This window comes from Cebus imitator, unplaced genomic scaffold (assembly GCF_001604975.1).
Source record: "Cebus imitator isolate Cc_AM_T3 unplaced genomic scaffold, Cebus_imitator-1.0 Scaffold240, whole genome shotgun sequence".
Classification (NCBI taxonomy): Eukaryota; Metazoa; Chordata; class Mammalia; order Primates; family Cebidae; genus Cebus; species Cebus imitator.
Window position 1 is genome coordinate 317093 of NW_016107555.1, and position 19911 is coordinate 337003.

Sequence of the window (19911 nt, forward strand, 5' to 3'; positions counted from 1 at the left end):
AGGCGGGCGGATCACCTAAGGTCGGGAGTTAGAGGCCAGCCTGACCAACATGGAGAAGCCCTGGCTCTACTGGAAATACAAAATTAGCCGGGTGTGGTGGCACATGCCTGTGATCCCAGCTACTTGGGAGGCCGAGGCAGGAGAATCGCTTGAACCCTGGAGGTGGAGGTTGCGGTGAGCCAAGATTGTGCCACTGCACTCCAGCCTGGGCGACAAGAGCAAAACTCCATCTTAAAACAAAAGAAAACAAAACAAAACAAAAACTACAAAAATCACTAAGCTCTCTTCAGCGAGTGCTCTACCCACACCCTCACCCTGAACCCACAGGGCACTGCTGAGAGAAACATCAGGCTTTGCAGCTTCAGGGAGCCCAAGCTTCTGGTGTCTCCTCACGAGAATGATATAGGGAAGAGCCCTGCCCCCTGCCCCACCTTGTCCCCTCTTCCCAGGACCCCACCCCCATCTGTGGACTCTGTAGCCCTCTGGCCTCTGTGCCCAGCCAGCCTGGCAGAGGCTCCCGGCTCCAGTCCCTTCTGGCCTTCTTAGATTTCCCGGTACCAGCTGGGGCCACAGATCTGCCCGTGACCCAAGCCCTGGCCTCACCACAGGTAGGAGGTGACATGGCAGGAGCCATGCTAGGCTGGAGGAGTTCTGGGAGGGTCTCTGAGACCCTTCTGGTCCAAGTCTGAATATGTGCCACATTCTGGTTTTTAAATCAATCCAATATACAGACAGCAGATTTTATACCCTGATTCACTCCTTACAGAAGAGTCAGTATTCAACAAACAAGGACTGAGCCCTATGATGCGCTGCACCCTGGATCCCTAGAAAGACTCTGGAGACCAGTTTCCCTGCTGTGCTGGTCTGGGTGGCTGCTACCATCACCGAGACTGCCTGACTCCTCCGGCTGCTGCAGGAGCTGGTGCCCAGGCCTGCCTGACCTCCTCTGCTTCCCTCCTCTCCGCAGCCTCCAGGCTCAGGGGCACTGGGGGCGCAGTGAAGCTCAGGCCCAGGATCTGAGCCAGGTGGCTCCCGACTTTATAGAGCAGGTCTGGTTGAGGATGAAGGTCCAGAAACCCCCCAGGGAGAACCATGAGCCCAACTGGGAAGGTGGGATGGGCAGAGCCCCCTCGTGAAGTTTCTGCTCCCCATCCCACCTCATGCCCCACCCCCAAACCCCAGAGTCTCCCCAGCTCCTCCAGAGGCAGGACTCCCCCAGCACTAAATCAGAATGGGCTCCTCCTGAAGCCACACTCCAGCCCCTTCTCTCAGACGCAACTGCCCTCCCCCCTACCTGCCCACCCTGTCCTGCCTCTGTCCTGTGGGAGGGACACCAGGGTCCAGGTCTCACCCCAAGGGAGGAGACAGCCCACCCATGGGAAGACCCAGTTCCCACCCTCTCTAACGAAAGGCAGCTCAAATAACAGAGGGGGGCCCTCTGGGGAACAGACGCCTGTGAGGATAGGGACCGAGAGCCAGACTTCCTCATACAAAGGCTGGGGCCAGAGGCAGAAGGAGAAACAGAGGCCTCGAGGGCAGAAGGAGGCTGTGGGCAGGGCCAGGGCAGAGGAAGAAAGGGAGAGGGGCGGCCCTACACAGAGCCAGGGACCCACAGGTGCGTCCGGAGCTGGCCCCAGACACAAAGGGCCAAGGGTTGGCGGGGACATCTTGGCCTGCGGGGACACACCCCGGAGTCCCAGGTCCCCCTCCCCAGGGTGCAGCTGCCCAGGTAGGGGGCTCATCTGCCAGGGGCTGCATCCTTTGCCGCGGGGGAGAGGGGGTCACAGGGCCCACATTCACGCGCACCCCCGCCCCGGCCTCCCGCGCAGGGCTGGGCGGCTGCGGGCAGGAACCAGGCACCCAGCCCCATCCCCACCCCGTCCTGGCCCCGTACCTGGCCTTCACCGTCTCGGGCACGACCCCCGGCCCAGGAGGGCTCCGAGTCCCGGGAGGGCAGCCCCGGGCCTGGCCTGGAGGCCGCTAGGCGCCCGGAGACACCGGGTCCTGTCCCCATGGCGGCCGGAGGAAGCCGCAGTCTGCGCCGCCCGCCGGACAAAGCGCAGAGCCCCGCTTCCTGCCATTGTGCGGCCGCGCCCGCCCCCGCCGAGCTCGGGGACCCCAGGGAGGGCTGGGCCCGGAACAGCCCCCAGTCCCCCAGGAAGGTGGACACCTCCCTCCCGCCCAGGCCCCTGCCGCCCAGCCCTGGGGATCCCCACCTCCCCTCCCGGGAACCCCCACACCCTTGCCTCTGTCTGGCCCGGGGACCCCCATGCCCCCACCTCTGCCCCTGGACTACCCCCACCTCCCCGCCTCTGCCCAGCCCCGGGGGACCCCCACCTCCCCGCCTCTATCAAGTCCACGGGACCCACGCCCCCACCTCTGCCCAGCCCCGGGGGACCCCCACCTCTGCGCCTCTGCACGGCCGGGGCCCCTCTCTGCTCTGACTCCCTCCTCAATACCAGTGCCAATGCCCAGCCCAGAGAGCCCCTCAGAACTTGCTCCCTCCCCTGGGGAGATCCTTGAATGCTGGAGGCGGAGGATGCTGGTGACACCCCCCCACCTCACATCGAGACTGCAGAGCCCCTGCTCTGGACCACCCAACCTCCCCAGACCTGGGGGTGCCCACTCTGTTGTGGTCTCCACCTCACCCCAAGCGCCAACACCAAGGGTTCCTCCCAGCCAGAAGGGTACCTTCCCTCCTCCCTTCCTCCTAGAGAACCCCACGCCCACATCAGAGCTTCAGCCCAGGGGACCCCTTCTTCCTCCCAGCAAGGGAGCTCTTAGAATACAGGCACAAGAAGGGGGAGGCCAGGAGGGGACACATTTCCCTCAGGGTCCTAGGCCCCGGCTATCTAGCCCTGGGGACACCCCTATCTACTCCAGTCACACACCCACCCCAACCTCACAACCAGCACTCATCTCAGTCCCTCCCATCATCCTGGAGACCCTAACTTGAGAGCCTGAGCCCCAGGGACACCCCCCTTAATGCCCACTGCCCAGGCATGGCAGAGGCCAAGACCCAAGGGCCGGTGGCTTCTGGAAAGGGCCATGAGCAGAAGGAGGGCCACTCTGAGAGGCTGTCCTGGGCAGTCCCAGGGAGCTGGGTGAGGTGTAGGCATCAGGAAACCCTGGTAACCCACGTGGCACAGCAGCCCAAGTCCCTGCGGCTTTAGGCTGGGTCCCCACCGCTAGGGGGCACTCGGCACAGCCAGAGAAGATGCAAACCACACCCCCATCCCCCACCCCACAGACTTTAGTGCTGGGGTCACCACTACGTGGCTGTCAAAGCGCTTTTACACTGATTCCCAGGAAGGCAGGGCAGGCACTATCATCCCCATTCACGGGGTGGGGGATAAAGTGACACAAAGAGACATAAGTCCTCTGCTGGTAGTGACTTACTGTGATAACAACAAGGTAAAAAAAAAAAGAGACATAAGTCCATGGGCAAGACTGAAACCCAGACTAGCTCTGGGATTCTGGAATGGCCTCCTTGGGACACTCCTCAGTATCCACGAAGGTGGGGTGGCCATGCTGTCTGTCATCAGCCCACCCACCCCTAACAGCTCCTCCTCACCTGGTTCCATGGAGAAAGAGGGTCTATGAGATGGCTTTGGGAGGGGCAGTGGCAGTTTATCAGAGGCTGGGAGACTCCCAGGGCTGTCTCCACTCCCAAAGTCCAAGTCACCCTCTGTCTACACCCACAGGCAGAGGGCAGAGTTTTTTTTTTTTTTCTTTCTTTCTTGTTGCCCAGCTGGAGTGCAATGTCGCAATCTCAGCTCTCCACAACCTCCACCTCCCGGGGTTCAAGTGATTCCCCTGCCTCAGCCTCCCGAGTAGCTGGGATTACAGGCATGTGCCACCATGCCCAGCTAATTTTGTATTTTTAGTAGAGACGGGGTTTCTCCATGTTGATCAGGCTGGTCTTGAACTCCTGACCTCAGGTGATCTGCACACCTCGGCCTCCCAAAGTGCTGGGATTACAGGCATGAGCCACCACACCCGACTCAGAGTTGGGTTTTTTTTTTTTTCTTGAGACAGAGTCTTGCTCTGTCGCCCAGGCTGGAGTATAGTAGTGTGATCCTGGCTCACCGCAACCTCCACCTCCCAGGTTCAGGCGATTCTCAGCCTCCTGAGTAGCTGGGATTATAGGCACCCACCACCATGCCCAGCTAATGTTTGTATTTTAGTAAAGATGGTGGCCAGGCTGGTCACAAACTCCTGATCTCAATCGATCTACCCACCTTGGCCTCCCAAAGTACTGAGGTTATAGGCATGAGCCACCATGCCCAGCCAATAGACAGTTTTGAAAACTAAACTTTCCCATCTTGCTTAGAATAAAATCCCACCACGGCCTGGCTCCCGCCTCAATTCCTGCCAGTCTGCCTTCTCTCCCTACAGCTCACCAAGCTCAGGGCCTTCACCTCTGTGTCTTCTGTCTGGAATTCCACACACCCCCATCTTCAAACAGCTGGCACCAAGCCCCAACTTAAATGTTACCTCCAAGGTGTCCTTTCCCTCCTTCAAAATAAACCACCCTTACCCTCCCACTGTCAATTCCTTTAAATTATTTCCTTCTCAGCATTTCTTACTACCTGTACTTCATTTCTTTGTTCGCTTTTTTATTATCATTCTTCCCTACTAGACTATCCTCTCCAGAGGCCACAGCCTTGGCCATCTGGATCTCACTGTGTCCTCAACACTTAGGAAACCCTGGTGACCCACCTGGCACAGCAGCCCAGGTCCCTGCCGCTCTAGGCCGGGTGACCACCGCCAGGTGGCAACCGTCCTGGTGCACAGTAGGTGTGCTTGGTGGAGATGAGATCAGCGAGCAGATGGATGAAAGCAGAAGAAGGGCCTTCACGCCACAAAAGGACACGGGGACAGGAAAGGGCTTGGCCAGGATATCCCCTCCTGTGGCCAACGGTCCACAGAGCCTTCCCCACTGCCAGACCAAAGGTCTCTTCCTCTTCCTAGCATCCATGACCTTGGGCCTGTTGGCCCTGGGCAGGTGAGTTCCTACTTCAAATTGAGTGGCCTTGCCCCAGACCTCCACCCTGTGCTGCCCCAGAGGCAGATAACTGCATTTCACTGAGCCTTCCCCAGTACCTTGCCTGTCCCAGGAGTTCTGGACAGTGAATCCCATTCACTCTTCTGAAAGACTCTTCAGAGGAGATGCTGTTACTACCCCCATTGAACAGATAAATGTCAACCTGTGTCAACCGACTTGCCCCAAAGTCACCAGCTGCTACGTGGGGAAATGGGTGTCTCAGGCCCAGGGCAGGGGTGGGACCTGAAGACAGCTGAATGTTGGTTTGGGCAACAGGGCCTTGGAGACTGCCTTCTTGAAGACATGGCAGATTCCAAAGCCAGCTTGTGGGGAGCCCACTGGTGTGGGGTAGCCAGATTGCACCAAGTGGAGACCGCCAGCTGGGTCACGCCAGATCACCAGAGGTCACCTGAGTGCCAGGGCCCTGGCCATCCCTGAGTGAGGCTGCTGCCTGGGTACTCCGCCAGGGTTGGGGACTGCTCCTTAGGGGCAAGAGGGTGGATCAGAAAGGAGCTGCCAACCCCTGTACCAGGGCAGGGGGGTGGGCCTGGGCAGGCTCCTGAGTTCCCACCTTCTCTCCACAGCAGGGAGCTGGAACAGCTCAGGGGCAGGCCCAAGAAGTCCTGGTCCCAGACTCCCTGGGGAGGGGGCCCCTCCCCAGCCCAGCCCCAGCTCCAGGCTTGTGAGTCAGGGCCGGCTTGTTGAAACTGATACCCAGAAACCAGATGCGGAGGCAGATGAATAATGGAGACTCCCAGGCAGGAGCCCCCCACCCGGCTGTTGTCCTTCAGTACCACCTCCCCCAGTCCCAGAAAAGCAGATGGGAAACCAAGGGGTCCCCCGGGCATCCCTGCCCCACAACGAGCTGGGGCTCTAGCCTGGTCTGGGTGAGAGAGGGACCTCCCTGTCCAGGAGAGAACACCAGTCTGGGGCCAGCTTCAGGCTCTGCAGACAGCAGATGGACCTGGAACCAGGAGTCTGGGCTCTCTGGCTGGAGGATGTCCTTGCCAGGGGTTTCCCCCAGGGCTAAGCTCCCCTGGGAGCCTGCTAGTCACAAGGCCCCACCCAACACCCTGGAAATCCGGGGTGGAGGCTGCATGCGTAGGCAGGCCAGCAAGGGCGGGGCAGCTCTGCCAGGAGGTTCTCTAAGCTCCACCCGGCCCACCCACCCTCCTTTCCCCTAGGCCCAGGCCTCACCCATCACCCCTTGGGTTCTGAGGCTCGCCTGACCTAAGGCCCTGCCCTGTGCTGGGCAGATGGCAGAGGCACAGAAAATCCCTCCCCAGGCCAGGCCCGCCTTACAGGTCCTAGAAGCCAGGAAGGCCCCTTCCTCCCCAGAGAGTGGTCCTGGCTGGGATGCCCAAGGCTGGGACCCAGAGCTAGAGAGAGGGAGCAGGGCTGCAGTCTGTGAACATCCCCTCCTGCCCGGCCCCTGCAGTTCCCAGCCCCAGACCCCAGCGTGTGTCTTCGGAGCAACCCCTTTCCAGGTACCACTTAGAAGATTCCTTGGTAGGGAGAGAGGGAAGAGGGCACCTGCCTGGGCTTCAGAAGTCCTGGTCTGGAGCCCACTACCCCTGTCCTTCCCCCACTGGGCCTCGATCTCCCCAACTGTGCTGAGAGGGCCCTAGCCCTTCTCTAGAATTCAGTATATGGGGATGGCTGCCAGGTCCTAGTATGTGCGGGGACCCTGGCCAAGGGGCAGGGGAATCTTAAAATACCCCTGAGCTCCCTCAACCTGAGGAGTTATTAAGGAATCTCTAGGGGCTCCATTGGCCTCTATTTCCCAGGCTTCCACCAAGGCAGGCCAGGGACTCCCCGGGTTCAAGGGCCCCCCGCATCTCCGACCCCCAAGCGGGTGCCTGCCGCCTTATAGACTGCCCGAGGCGCAGCCTCTGGCGCCCCCTGCTGGCCTCGAGAGGGCTTTTCCGCCTGGGACCGACTCTGGGACTGACCAAAGGGGCAGGGTCGGCTTAGCCTCCCAGCCACGCCGCGCGCCCAGGTCCCTCCAGGATCCCCCTGCCCAGCCAACACCCCTCATACCGGGCCCGAGGTCTCATAGACTCCTCACTGCCGTATCTCCGGGACGCCCCACCCTAGAAACACTGGGGCGGGGGCGGGCGTTTGAACCCATTCCACCTTCAAGTAAACGGAGACATAACTGGTGAGGACCCCGTACCCACTCACAGGCCTGGCACTACGTAGGACCCGCGACTCCGGGTTCTGTCCATAGATTTAGGGGGGTCCTGGTGCCCAGACCCACCCCGCGTCCGGAGCACAGCTCCCACTTCCCCGCGACTCACCTAGGAACAGGACCAGGGTCTCCTCCGCTGTGTCTGAGGCTCAGGCCAAGACTGCCAAAGCCTCACGGGGCGCGCGGGGAGAGGGGGACGGGAGCCGCGGGACGGGCTCAGTCGACTCCGCGCCGACTGGGGTGCGGTACGTACGGGAATTACGGTAGCCGCGCGGGCGCTACCACCTGGACGGGCCGGGATGTACCAACGGCGCCGCCCGGCTGGGACGGGGAGAGGAGGGGTCCGAGGAAGGGCCGTGCGCCGGACCAAGGGAGGTGACTGGAGGCCGGGCCGTTGCTTGGGGTAATCCAGGATCCGGGCTCAGGGGAGGGGGTGGGGGGCGTCACTGTCCCCGAGGGGCCAGCCCTTTGCAGATCTCCAAAAAGTTCAAAGTCCCTGGTCATTAACCTGGGCTTGAAGACGGGGGCTCGCGGGAAGAGGGGTGGGGAGAGACCAGGGCCCGCGACAGGAAGCCTCCCCGCGACAGAATAGCCCAAGGGGACCAGGCAAAGGGACCCGCAGGCCGAGCCCGCCCCGGAACCGCCCGGAGCCAGGCTTGCTTCAGCTCCATTATAAAAAGCTGGATTCGGATCTGTGGCCTCCGCGGTGCCCCAGAACCAGCCCGCTTTTCTCTGCCCCGCCCCCTTTTTTATTTCTGGCCCAGGTGGCATGGCCGAAAAAGGGTGCCATTCCGCCATTTAGTGGTTCCCAGTTCCCCTCTCCCAGCAGCGGGAGTTTAGAATAACTCTGGGCTCAGGACTGGGAAGGTTATGGACACAGGGGGCCCACTCGAGGAGGCGGGTTCAGGTCCACCAGCCTGTTCCGAACTTTCAAGCTTTCTACACCGCCTTCCCGTACCCCTTTCCAGGCCAAAACTTTCAGACTGCCCCACCCCACCCTTGGAGCCAGGCCTATCCTAGGGCAGCTCCTGGCTGGGCAAGGGGCCCCGTGTCTTCACCTGCTCCCCCAAAATTACTTAGCCAAAACCCAGGAGTCCCCTTGCATTGGTTCCCTGGCCCTGTCCCTTTCTTCGGCTGCAGACAGCCCCACCACCTCTCTCCAGGGACCAGTCACCTCCAGAAATGGCCCAAACCTGGCTGGCCATTTCCCAGGACATCCTGCTCTGCGCTGTTCACCCCCAAAGCATTGCCCAGGAGAATAGGTGATTCCCTCTCCCGTTATTCACATCCTGCCTGTTCCCTCTCCACGGGGACCTCAGATCCACCCCTTCCTCTCCCTGGCCTCATCTCACACTCCTCCCTCCACACACGCACACCCTGACTCATCTCTGCCACCTCACAGGCCATTGTTAAGCTGCAAGGGAACTCTGAGATCCTCCAGTCCAACCTCCACTCCACACTGATCCCCTCTACGCTTCCCTTTCTGTCTCTGCTTGCCTATGTCTAGTGGTGGGGTGCTCACTACCTCTACTTCGGGGATAGCTCCAGCTGCTGGAAACTTTCCTGTACTGTGCTGAACCCCACCTCCCTGTCAAGGCTCTTGGGAGCTGTGCAGAAAAATTCACAGCTTTCCCCCTGAGAGCTCAGTAGAAATGGGAGGCTCTGAGGACAGGCAGGCCTGGTGTGAGTCCTGGTCTTGCCTTGCTTGCCAAATAATTTTACCTCGCCAGTCTGCAGGGTCCTCTCTAGAAAATGGAGATGGGGCAGCTCCTACTGCAGAGGGAGAGATGGCCAGATGAGGTTCCTGTGCCAGGCGCCAAGGCAGGGCCTGGCGCACAGCACGTGCTGATCAGTGGTGGCTACTGGAATCACTACCTCCTCCATGATAAACACCCTCACCTGGTGGCCCAGTGTCTTCTGTGGCCCAGGGCCACAAGTGTCCTCCTCCACACCTCCTTGTGACCTCAGGTGCCCTGACTAGACCTGGAGCGGAGTGTCCAGTGGAGCCCAGCAGGGAGCTGGGGGTTCACACACTGTCCCGTGGCCGCCTTGAAGGAGGGCAGGGGGAACCCACAATACCATCACCCTGCCTCCATCTCCCCTGCCTTCCCCCATCTCCCCACACTCCCAGCTCCACCTGTGTGCAAGAAGCTGTGGCTGGGATGGAGCCTGGAGAGGTCTTAGATCCCAGGGCGGGTATGGAGGCCACACCCAAAGTCTAGAGGTGTCTTTGTTACCCCCACTCCCAGGACACCCTGCACACCTACGCTGTGCCGGGCTCTATGCTAAGCACATTATATATGGGCCTCTCTTCCTCCTCACTGCAGGATTATTTTCCAGATGAGGAACCTGGGGCTCAGAGAAGTGTAGTGACTTCCCCAGGGTCGCACAGCTGGAAAAAAGTAGGTTTGATCCTGGAGCTCAGAGGTGTGGACAGTGTGTGAACCTCCACTGGACACTCCGCTCCTGCTCTACATAGCTTCATCCTGGGGAGAGGCCATTTCTCTCCTGGGGTCTCCATGACACACAGTCCAGACCCCTCACCTGGTCATGCAGGTGCTCCTAGTCCAGCTTGCCTCTCCCTCCTCCCTGTGCCCGCTGGCCTCGCTTGCCCCTTACAGCCCCCCATGTCCCTCCCCTGCTCACTTAGCTTTCCTCCATCTCAGTACCTCTTTAATCTTCAGGACTCCAGCTGTCTCCTCCAGGAAGTCCATCCTGGTTAGCCCTTCCCCAGTGGGAACTCCAGGGGCAGGAGATAGGGGACAGATGACAAATTCATCTCAGAAGCTCCAGTGCCCAGGAGAGCCTCAAACAGAACATCACGGGTGGGCAGAGAAGGTGAAGGGTCCAGCCCTGCCTGAAATCACTCCTTCACCAGGGCAGCCTGGGGGGACGTCTGGCCAACCAGGGTCACTTCCCTTCCCTCCTCCCAGCACAGCCAGAGGGTCACCTCCAGGAAGGCATCCCCTTTGTTCCCTGGAGATCTCCTGGGCCTAGAACTGGGCCTGGCACCAACAGATGCTGACAGCTGGTCTGGTAAATGAATAAATGAAGTCTTCTCCTTCAAAATGCTGGTCACATCCTGGAGAGTAAGAACGGGGCTCTTGATCAGACGAGCCTCACTCAGGCCAGGCTCTGACAATCATGCTGTGTGATGTGGGCAAGTTCCTCTACCTCTCTGGGCCTCCACTTCCTTACAAGTCACGTGGTCATAAGAATAATACTCTTCTTCTGAGGTCTCATGAGGCTTCACTGGGCCTAACACCCCGCCTGGCATGTAAACATGTTTGGTTAGCAATAATTGTTATTATTTTTTGAGACAGAATCTCGCTCTGTCGCCCAGGCTGGAGTGCAATGGCGCCATCTCAGCTTCACTGCAACCTCTGCCTCCCAGGTTCAAGCAATTCTCCTGCCTCAGCCTCCCGAGTAGCTGGGATTACAGGCGTGTGCCACCACGCTCGGCTCATTATTTTTTATATTTTTGGTAGAGATGGGGTTTTACCATGTTGGCCAGACTAGTCTCAAACTTCTGACCTCAAGTGATCCACCTGCCTCGGCCTCCCAAAGTGCTGGGATTACAGGCGTGAGCCACTGCGCCCAGCCTGTTACTTGTATTTCTGAGACAGGGTCTCTCTCTGCTGCCCAGGCTTGAGTGCAGTGGCACAATCATGGCTCACTGCAGCCTCGATGTCCCAGGCTCAAACAATCCTCTCACCTCACCCTCCCCAGTAGCTGGAACTACAGGTGCCCACCACCACACCTGGCCAATATTTTTTTTTTTTTTAATTTTAGTAGACAGAGGTCTCCCCATGTTGCCCAACCTGGTCTCAAACGTCTGGGCTCAAGCAATCTTCCTGCCTCAGCCTCCCAAAGTGCTGGGATTGAAGGTGTGAGCAACCATGCCCAGCAAGTAGTGGTCATTTTTATCATCAGCAGCAATGTTATTCTTTGAACACTATCACCAAATCTGAGTGTCCCTCACCTCCTCTCCACCACTGCTTCTCCCTTCCCGGACTGCCCTTGCCTCTGTTCTGCCTATCCATGTTTTCACATCCATTAATAGGCCCCCTCCTCCAGGATGCCCTCCCTGACTGGCCCTCTCTGCCTCTGATCATTCAGGCATTTCTGCCCCTACAATGAATTTGTGTCATTTGTCTGAAAGGGCCTCCTACTGGTGACAGGGCCCAGACTCTCCCAGTGCAGGCTGGGTGACCCTCATCAGCTGATACTAATGTCAGCTGTGCTGAGTTCCAGGCGGGCCAGGGCTGGAGGTGCAGTCTGGAGGCTGTAGAGGGACCACACCCACTCTGAGACCAGCTCTCTTCTCCCAGGCCTCACCTCTACAAAGGCTGGACCCTCCCTCCCCTGCCCCTGCCTGAGCAGCTTGGGGGCCTGCCCTGGGAGCAGCTGTCCAGAGGAGGGGCTGGAACAGTATGCCTTGGTGCCCCAGCCACCCCTGCAGGTCAGGCAGAAGCCTCGGGGCTCTGCAGGCCTCTGGCAGGATGCATATTGCGGGGAGCTGAGGCCAATTTGTTGCCAGGAGCCCCCATCTGGGAAAGAGGCTACCAGCCAACGCCAGAGCCCCATGCCAGGCACCATCCGTGCCAGCAGATTGTATCTGACATCACATCACCCCCCTGCCTGGTGACCACGGCAACTGGAGGCCGCCCCCTCCCCGCCCTGCCCCCACAGCAGTTCTCCTTGTTCCCTCACTGCAGTCCTCCTGTGCAGAATGAGTGTGTGTGTGTGTGTGTGTGTGTGTGTGTGTGTGTGTGTCTGGGTGCAGTAGGGGAGGGGAGCGGGGGGCGGGGGGTGGCATTTTACATTTCCTGCAGCTGGCAGCGCTGAGACACACAGTGGAAGAGAAAACGGGCCCTGGTATGATGCAGACCTCGGTACTGGGTTCAAATCCCAGCTCTCCCACTTCCTAGCAGTCTGTCCCTGAGCGAGCCACTTCACCTCTCTGAACTTCAGTTTCCCCATCTGTAAGTGGGAATAAGGACAGGACTATCTCAGAAAGCCAGAGGGAGGAATCAGTGAGTCCCGGTGCCTGGGCCGATACTAAGTTGCGCAGTTATTACTACTGTCATGTAAATGGTTGCTGGGAGGGGCCAAGCCTGGCTCCAAACTCCGGCTCCACCTCTCATGAGCTGTGGAGCCTTGGCCAAATCACTGGACCTCTCTGAACCTTGGTATCTTCATCTGAAAAACAGGGTGATGATGCCTTCCCTGCAGAGCTGCCACAAGCAGTAGATATGGCACAGAAAGCAGGTGGCACTGAGCCCAGCACGTCACAGGCAGAAGCGCCGAGGCAGTACAGCCATCCTTCCTCCTGCTCCCTTCCTCCCTGATTTAGACTTTGCCCCACTCCCAGCTCCCGAGCCCTGGCACTCCAGGGCCCCTTCCTCCTTTTGTCATCCCTGGGACCATGGTCACATTCACCATGTGCCAAAGCACCTCAGACCCGTGCCCAGGCCTGAAGAGTGGCCAAGTACTACAGGACGGGTGCCAGCTGGGCACTACACCAGCACCGTGGGAGGCCACTTCCCCTGGCTGAGCCTCAGCTTCCTCATCTGTGACATGGGGCTACAGTTCCTGTCACCTCAGAATGGTTGTAAGGACCACAGTGCAGCAAAGGACTTTAGGGAACCCCCACACCCCTGTTCTTGTAGAAGTCCCCTGACTCCACTGTTCCTGAGCCGGGGCAAGGCCCTCTGCCTCCTAAACCAAACACACTGTGGTCCCATCTACCCTTGAACCCAGAGGACACTGTGGCCCAGCCAGCCGCACCCATGCCAGGATCTGTGGAGAGCTGGTGCTGGGATAGAGAGGGCAGTTAGAGCCCTGGCCCCTCTGTCCCCAAGTGTCCCAGGCTCTCCAGCCTCCCTACCTTGGCCGCCCGCCCCTTGTCCATGCAGGCGGGGTTCTGACAGCGAAGTCCCTTCTCTTCCACTGGGCTCTGGTCATCTGCAGGGGAGGAGCAGAGGGCATCAGTCAGCGGGGCACCCAGGCTCCCCCCTGGGCCCCAGTGGCCTCCCGACCAGAGGAGGGTGGGGCAATCTCCTCAGTCCTCCCTTCAAAGGAGGTCAACGTCCCTTTCTCTCTTAAATGCCAACTTATCTGCACGGGAATCTGTTTGCAGAGCCCTTTTCTCCTGCAGTTCCCCAGGGAAATTATCCAGATTCCACAGGGAGAAAATATCTTTGGAAATAAGCTGCTCCCTTTCTCTGTCCCTCTAGTCTGGGGGATAAGTGGGGGAGCGCTCAGTGACCTACTGGGGCCCCAGACTTCCCAAGGGGTCTCGGTAGGGCTGCTGGGGGTAGAAGACTCCAAGGTCCCAGGTTCCTGCTGACCCTGCGCCCTGCATCGCTCCCTTTAGAGACAGAGGAGCCCCCGACGTTCAGGGACGACCCCCGTTCCCCGAGACTCATCTTTGACCCTGAATTTGGCCCCCTCCAATCTGCCTCTTCCTGGGGGCTGGAGTGCATCGCGGTGGGGGCAGAGCGGCCCAGCCAGCGAGAGGCGGGGGGGAGACGGGGAGAAGCGGGGTGCTGCCGAGGCAGGCCCCGACTTGGAGGCCGAGTTCGGGTACCCGGTCGGCGCCCACCCCCTCGCCTGGAGCAGGCCCTCCCGGAGGAGGTTAGGAGCCGGCCCGACCCCCAGACCCCCGCCGCGCACCCGCCGGGATCCCCGCCCGCCGGGACCCCCGCCCGCACTCACCCATGGACCAGGCGCGGGGCCGCGCTGGGGGCGGGCGGCGGGCGGGGCGCCGGGGACGACGGCGACTGGGAGGCCGCAGCGCCGCGGCTGCCGGACCCTCGCGCGGGAGGCGGGCGGGGCAGGTGGGCGGGGAGGAGCCGCGGCGGCCCCGCCTCGGGGGCGGGGGGCGGGGGGCGGGAGCGCAGCCGGGCCTCGGCGCCGACGGTATCACCCCTCTTGTCCCGGCTCCCCGGCCCCTGCGCGCTGCGGTCGGGAGGCTGCCTCCACCTCCCGCAGGGCGGACACCAGGGCGGCTCAGGAAGCCAGTACGGCTCCGGCCTGAAGGGTGCCATCCACGCGGAGGGTGCCGGTCCGCAGGAATGCAGCCCGGGACCCCCGCAAAGCCCCCACCCCAGCCCAGAATCGTGGTCTCCGAGGTCAGTTTCCATGGCAACACGGAGGCTGCCCCGCGCAGGGTGGGGGCTGTCACCGGAGGGACTCGCCTGCCACTGCTCTTGCTGCTTCTCTGTTGGTTCAGAGTTTTAAACTTAATTGAAGTCCAGGCCGGGCGCGGTGGCTCACGCCTGTAATCCCAGGACTTTGGGAGGCCGAGGCGGGTGGATCACGAGGTCAAGAAATCGAGACCATCCTGGTCAACATGGTGAAACCCCGTCTCTACTAAAAATACAAAAAATTAGCTGGGCATGGTGGCACGTGCCTGTAATCCCAGCTACTCGGGAGGCTGAGGCAGGAGAATTGCCTGAACCCAGGAAGCGGAGGTTGCGGTGAGCCGAGATCGCGCCATTGCACTCCAGCCTGGGTAACAAGAGCGAAACTCCGTCTCAAAAAAACAAACAAACAAACAAACTATTGAAGTCCAAACGCGGACAGAGAAGTGCACCTGTCCTGTGAGCACAGCTCAATGCACTTTCAGGAAACTTTCACGAAATAACCTGCGCCCAGACCGCAGAGCTCCCCACCCAGCCCCCGTAACCACCCTGGTGCCAACCGGTCCCCCAAGGGCGCTGCCGCCCTGACTTCCAACACATCGATTTGTTTGCCCAGTCCCGTACTTTATGTAAACGGAATTAGGCGATACCAAACCCTCTGCACTACAGAAACAGCCTAGGAGAGGTGGTCAAGAGTCCACGGCGACTCAGTGCTCCTGATCCTGTCTCTGGACCCCCAGCCCACCCTGCACACTGGTGCCAGGAGGCACCGGGCCAACAAGACCTGGGTATTAAACATGCAGCTTCCGGCCGGGTGTGGTGGCTCACGAGTGTAATCCCAGCACTTTGGGAGGCCCAGGCCGGCGGATCACGAGGTCAGGAGTTCAAGACCATCCTTGTCAATGTGGTGAAACCCCGTCTCTACTAAAAAGACAAAAATTAGCTGGGTGTGGTGGTGTAGTCCCAGCTACTCGGAAGGCTGAGGCAGGAGAATTGCTTGAACCCGGGAGGCAGAGGTTGCAGTGAGCCGAGATCAGGCCACTGCACTCCAGCCTGGCTGTCTCAAAAAAGTAAAAAGATGCTGCTTCCAGCCGGGCAGGGTCACTCTCCCAAAGGCTAAGGGAGGGCTTCCCTGACCCCTTCGCCAGAGGCTTCTCAGCTGGAGCCCTCCTGCGTGGACTCCTTACATGGACTGGGCTCTGGGACCACAGGTGACCAGAAACTGGTCCCTGCCCCAAGGACTCCTGGCACAGGGAAATAGGGTGGGTCCCAGGTCTCCTGAGCTCTCTGGATTCATTCAGCAAACACGCTGAGGATCCCCTGAGGGCCCCGATGAGCCAAGCTCTAAGCTGGGTGCTGCGGACCCATTGGTGACCCTGACAAGCCTTGGGGAGCTCACAGGGGCCCTGGTGGGCAGGGCAGCTCTTTGGGGGTGTAGCACATCTGCCCGGCCCTGGGGAGAGGGCTCTTGAGGAGGGGCTGCCACAGGAGTCCCGGGGCTTCCAGGCGGAGCAGGAAGCAGCTGCCAGGGGCCCTGGGTCTCCTCACTACGCAGCTCACAGGAACTCTTAGGACCCTCAGGCCGGCCCCGCCCCACCCCACACAGTGCTCATTCCCATCTCGGAGTCTCTGCTCTCAGCCATCCAGGGCCAGGATGCCTGTCCTGCCTCTAGCTGGAGGCGGAGGCAGCCGAGGGAGGATATGGCCCTGTGAGGGCTGGCGAGGTCCCTGCCTGCCGGGAGAAAGCTGACTTGCGGGTGGAGCAGGGCCCGGGGCTCTTGCCTGCCATGACTCTAGCAGGTCCTCCTCTGTCATCTGCGTTTCCACGGGGACCTGGAGCCCTCAGCCAGCTTTGGGGGAGTTTCCCATGCACCCAGCCTGGTGCTTCTGCAGCTGAGCAGGGCATCTGCTGTCTGCCCAAAAGTTGCCAGGCCGCTGTGTTCTCAAAACTCTGGGCCTGGGGTCAGATTCTCACACCCTTTGCCCCAGGGCCTCTGGATTATAGCCCTACATTCTGAGGGCCCCAGGCCACGTCTTCTGCCACTGGGTCTGCCTCGCCAGCTCCCTAGATGCCACCATGACCGCTCAGGTCACAGCCACCATCAGGCCTGACTACCCTGTGGCTGCTATGCCACTTGGGTTCCGGAATCCTTGGCCTTGGCCTGGGACTTCGTAGCCCTGGGATCTACCTGCCTGAACTCTCTGGCCTCTGACCCCTGGTCTCAGCAGGCTCCAGGTGCTCACCCTGCCTTCTAGGCCCCACACTCCAGACTGGCTGGTCCCAGCTCCCCAGGACGTGGCTCCCTCTGTGCCCTGCTTTAAAGCTGCAACTTCCTGCATTGCAGAGGTGAGCTCTTCTCTCCTGGAGACTGCAGACACGAAGAAAAATCCATCAGGACCCCGGTGGCTCTCAGGGCCCAGAGAAGGGCCTGTGGGGCTTGGGGGTGGGGTTCAGGACAAGTAGTCCCCACCATAGGCCTGTCGTGAGCTCTCTTGCAGGTCATCCGCCCCACCTACAGCCTTTGAAGAAAGGGTGGCTGGTAAGGAGGACATATTGAATCAGGTGATATAATACCTTGGACATAGTTGGGTTTAACTTAATTTAATTTAAAATTTCTTTTTTGAGACAGGGTCTTGCCCTGTCACCCCAGCTGGAGTGCAGTGTTGTGATCATGGCTCACTGCAGCCTCGATCTCCTGGGCTCAAGTGATCCTCCCACTTCAGCCTATGGAGTAGCTGGGACCACAGGTGTGTGCCACCATGCCTGGCTAACTTTTTAATTTTTTTTTATAGCAATGGGAGGGTCTCAGTATGTTGCCCAGGCTGGTCTCAAACTCCTGGCCTCAAGGAATCCTCCTGACTTGGCCTCCTAAAGTGCTGAGATTATAGTTGTTGGGCCATCTACATAGCCTAGCCCAGCCAATCAGATTTGTTCTCCTGAGACCATGAATTGAGGCAGGCCTGGGAAGAAAACAGAGTTCTGATCCCCTTCCCAATAGGAGCCCATAAGCAGGACTTTTAGTGGGTCCTGGAGCCTTGAGTCCACTGATAGTCAGTCCAAAGGGGTATAATCCTCCAAGATTATTGGGGAGCAGGAACAGGGGATCTGCCTCTGATCACCCCAGAGCAGAGAGGGCAGGAGAATGTGGCTTTGTGAGAGTGGACAGCTCCAGGGGGCTGCCTCCACTGCCTGCCCTTGGCTTCCCCCGGGAGCCCTGCCTCTTATGTGGAACAGCCTGAACGGTGTCTGCCCCTCCACCTCAGCCCGACCCTAGGCAGACCTGGAACCCTAAACCTCCCCCTCCAGGCAGACCTGAAACCCTGAATTCCCCCGTCCCCTAAGCAGACCTGGTACCCTGAACCTCCTGCTCCAGGCAGGCCTGGAATCTTAAAGTCCCCCTCCCCTTGGCAGACCTGAAACCATTAATTCCCCCCTGTAGGCACACCTGGAACCCTGAACTCCCCCCGTCCCTAGGCGGACCTGGAACCCTGAACTCCCCCGTCCCTAGGCGGACCTGGAACCCTGAACTCGCCCCGTGGCCTGCCAGACACTGCCTCTCCTGGTCTGCCCCGTTCCCACCATGCCTGGGAGAGCCGGGGCCCTTGGCCAGGCAGAGGAGCCCACTTGCCAGCTCTCCCCCAGCCCTGTCTCAGTCGCAGGAGGCCACTTCAGCTTTGTCCTGAACATGATCTCTACCAGAATCAGCTCTCGGGGCGTGGGCAGAACAGCCGGCAGACATGTTTTGTTTGGCTGAGCACAGGGTTTCGAAAGAATTTAAATTGGTTGCCAACTTTGAAAAGTCAGGAGATTTCACATAAAAATCCATATTTCTGGCTTGTCTTGACAAACCAGAGGAGCCTGGCAGCTCTGGACCCATGTTCTGGACGGCTCCACCTCCCGAGTTGTGTCTGCCTCGGATCAGCACAAATGCTTCCAGCTCCGCAGTCCCCCAGGCCCCTCACTCTGCTACTCACTGGGCACAACTGCGCCTCGGACCCCAGCCCAGCCCTTCTTGCTTCTATTCCTTTGCCCTCTCCCAGCGTCCTCCCATCGCTGCCTGCTGCCGTCCTGCCCATTCTTCAAGGCCCAAGTTGAAGGCTGCTGCCTTCAGGAAGGCCTCCCTATGGCCACATATCCCAGTTCCAGGTGAACGTCTCCCTGCTGGACTCCCACTGTCTTGGGCCTTTGAACCAACACCGGCCTGCCTTCCCATCAGATGGCTTCAGGAACCACACATCACAACCACAGCTCTCACTTGCCAAATACCTGCTGGGAACTCCATGATGGTCTGGTTTCACTGTCTAACTCTGGGCAGAGGAATGATCATTGTCCCCCCTTTTTTTTGAGACGAAGTCTCACTCTGTTGTCCAAGCTGGATTGCAGTGGGGTGATCTCGGCTCACTGCAACCTCCACCTCCCAGGTATAAGCAATTCTCCTGCTTCAGCCTCCCGAGTAACTGGGACTACAGGCATGTGCCACCATGCCCGGCTAATTTTTGTATTTTTGGTAGAGATGAGGTTTCACTATATTGGCCAGGCTGGTCTCAAATTCCTGACCTCGTGATCTGCCTGACTCGGCTTCTCAAAGTGCTGGGATTAGAGGTGTGAGCCACTGCGCCCAGCTTTTCATTGTCCCCATTTTACAGATGAGAAAACTGAGGCTTGGAGGGTAGAGAGATTCGCCCAAGGTCACACAAGTAATGAGAGTAATGAGGCTGCAACTGGCACCTACGTCTGCAAGCCTCCAAGCCTGCGCTCCTAACTGCCAAGCTGCAGTGCTCCCATGGTGCCTGACACAATTAGGTGTTTGCAGAGCATGAATTGGTCCCCCCATCCATCACGACATGAGTGTCATGGAGATTAAAACGAGGTGGTTTCCCGTGCACTTGTGTCAGCCAGGGAACCCTTTCTCCACTGGCCCCTGTCTGACACAAGTGCACGGGAAACCACCTTGTTTTCATCTGCAGGGTACCTCTCACCTGTGGAACTTCCGCTCCAATGAACCCTTCTGTCTCAAGAAAACAGGCCCTCCCTGCCCACCACCTCCCAACTGAAGGCCGGGCCACGAAAAGGCTGCCCCTCTCAGGAGGCAGCTGTGGCCTTGAATGCCCCCTCCCACGTGAGCCCCGCCCTCCTGGGCGCCCGTCCATGCCTGGGCAGCTGCTGCAGGCCATTCTGGGGCTGGACCTCTTCACTGCAGCAGCCTGACAAAGGGCAAGATTTGTCCCAAACCTGGCCAAAAGCCATAGGGGCATGTCCTGGGTAAACGCTGCTGGTCCCAGGACATCTGCCACTCCCTATGCAGGACACTGGTTGGAGCGTCACAGGGGCCTGGGAAGGCAATGTGTTTCTGATCCCTTTCCAAAGTGCCATGGGGCAACTTGGGGCAGGACAGTGAAGCGGGGACCTGGCCGCAGGGAGGAGAGTGGACCACGGCCTGAACACTGCTTCTGCCTACAGCCCAGAACCACCACTGGCGCAGTCCCCGGGGACCGGAGTGCCGAACATCACGCAACCCACCCAC

General features: G+C 59.7%; 1 protein-coding gene across 8 annotated transcripts in view; it reads right to left on the minus strand.

Moving 5' to 3' along the window:
• The window catches only part of PLEKHG5 (pleckstrin homology and RhoGEF domain containing G5), a 38780-nt gene that overhangs the window by 16784 nt on the left and 2085 nt on the right, over positions 1–19911 (minus strand). For 2 of the 8 annotated variants that reach the window (XM_017498297.2, XM_017498302.2), the window contains exons 1-2: positions 13959–14045; positions 13129–13205 (exon numbers count right to left, since the gene is read on the minus strand). In XM_017498297.2, the coding sequence (XP_017353786.1) occupies positions 13129–13205; positions 13959–13962 (81 nt within the window). In that variant the 5' untranslated portion in view covers positions 13963–14045. Of the gene's footprint in view, positions 1–1894; positions 2139–2404; positions 3139–7347; positions 8189–12129; positions 12154–13128; positions 13206–13958; positions 14046–19911 lie in introns of those variants that run through there. The other 6 variants (XM_017498295.2, XM_017498296.2, XM_017498298.2 and 3 more) reach the window with 5 other exon arrangements.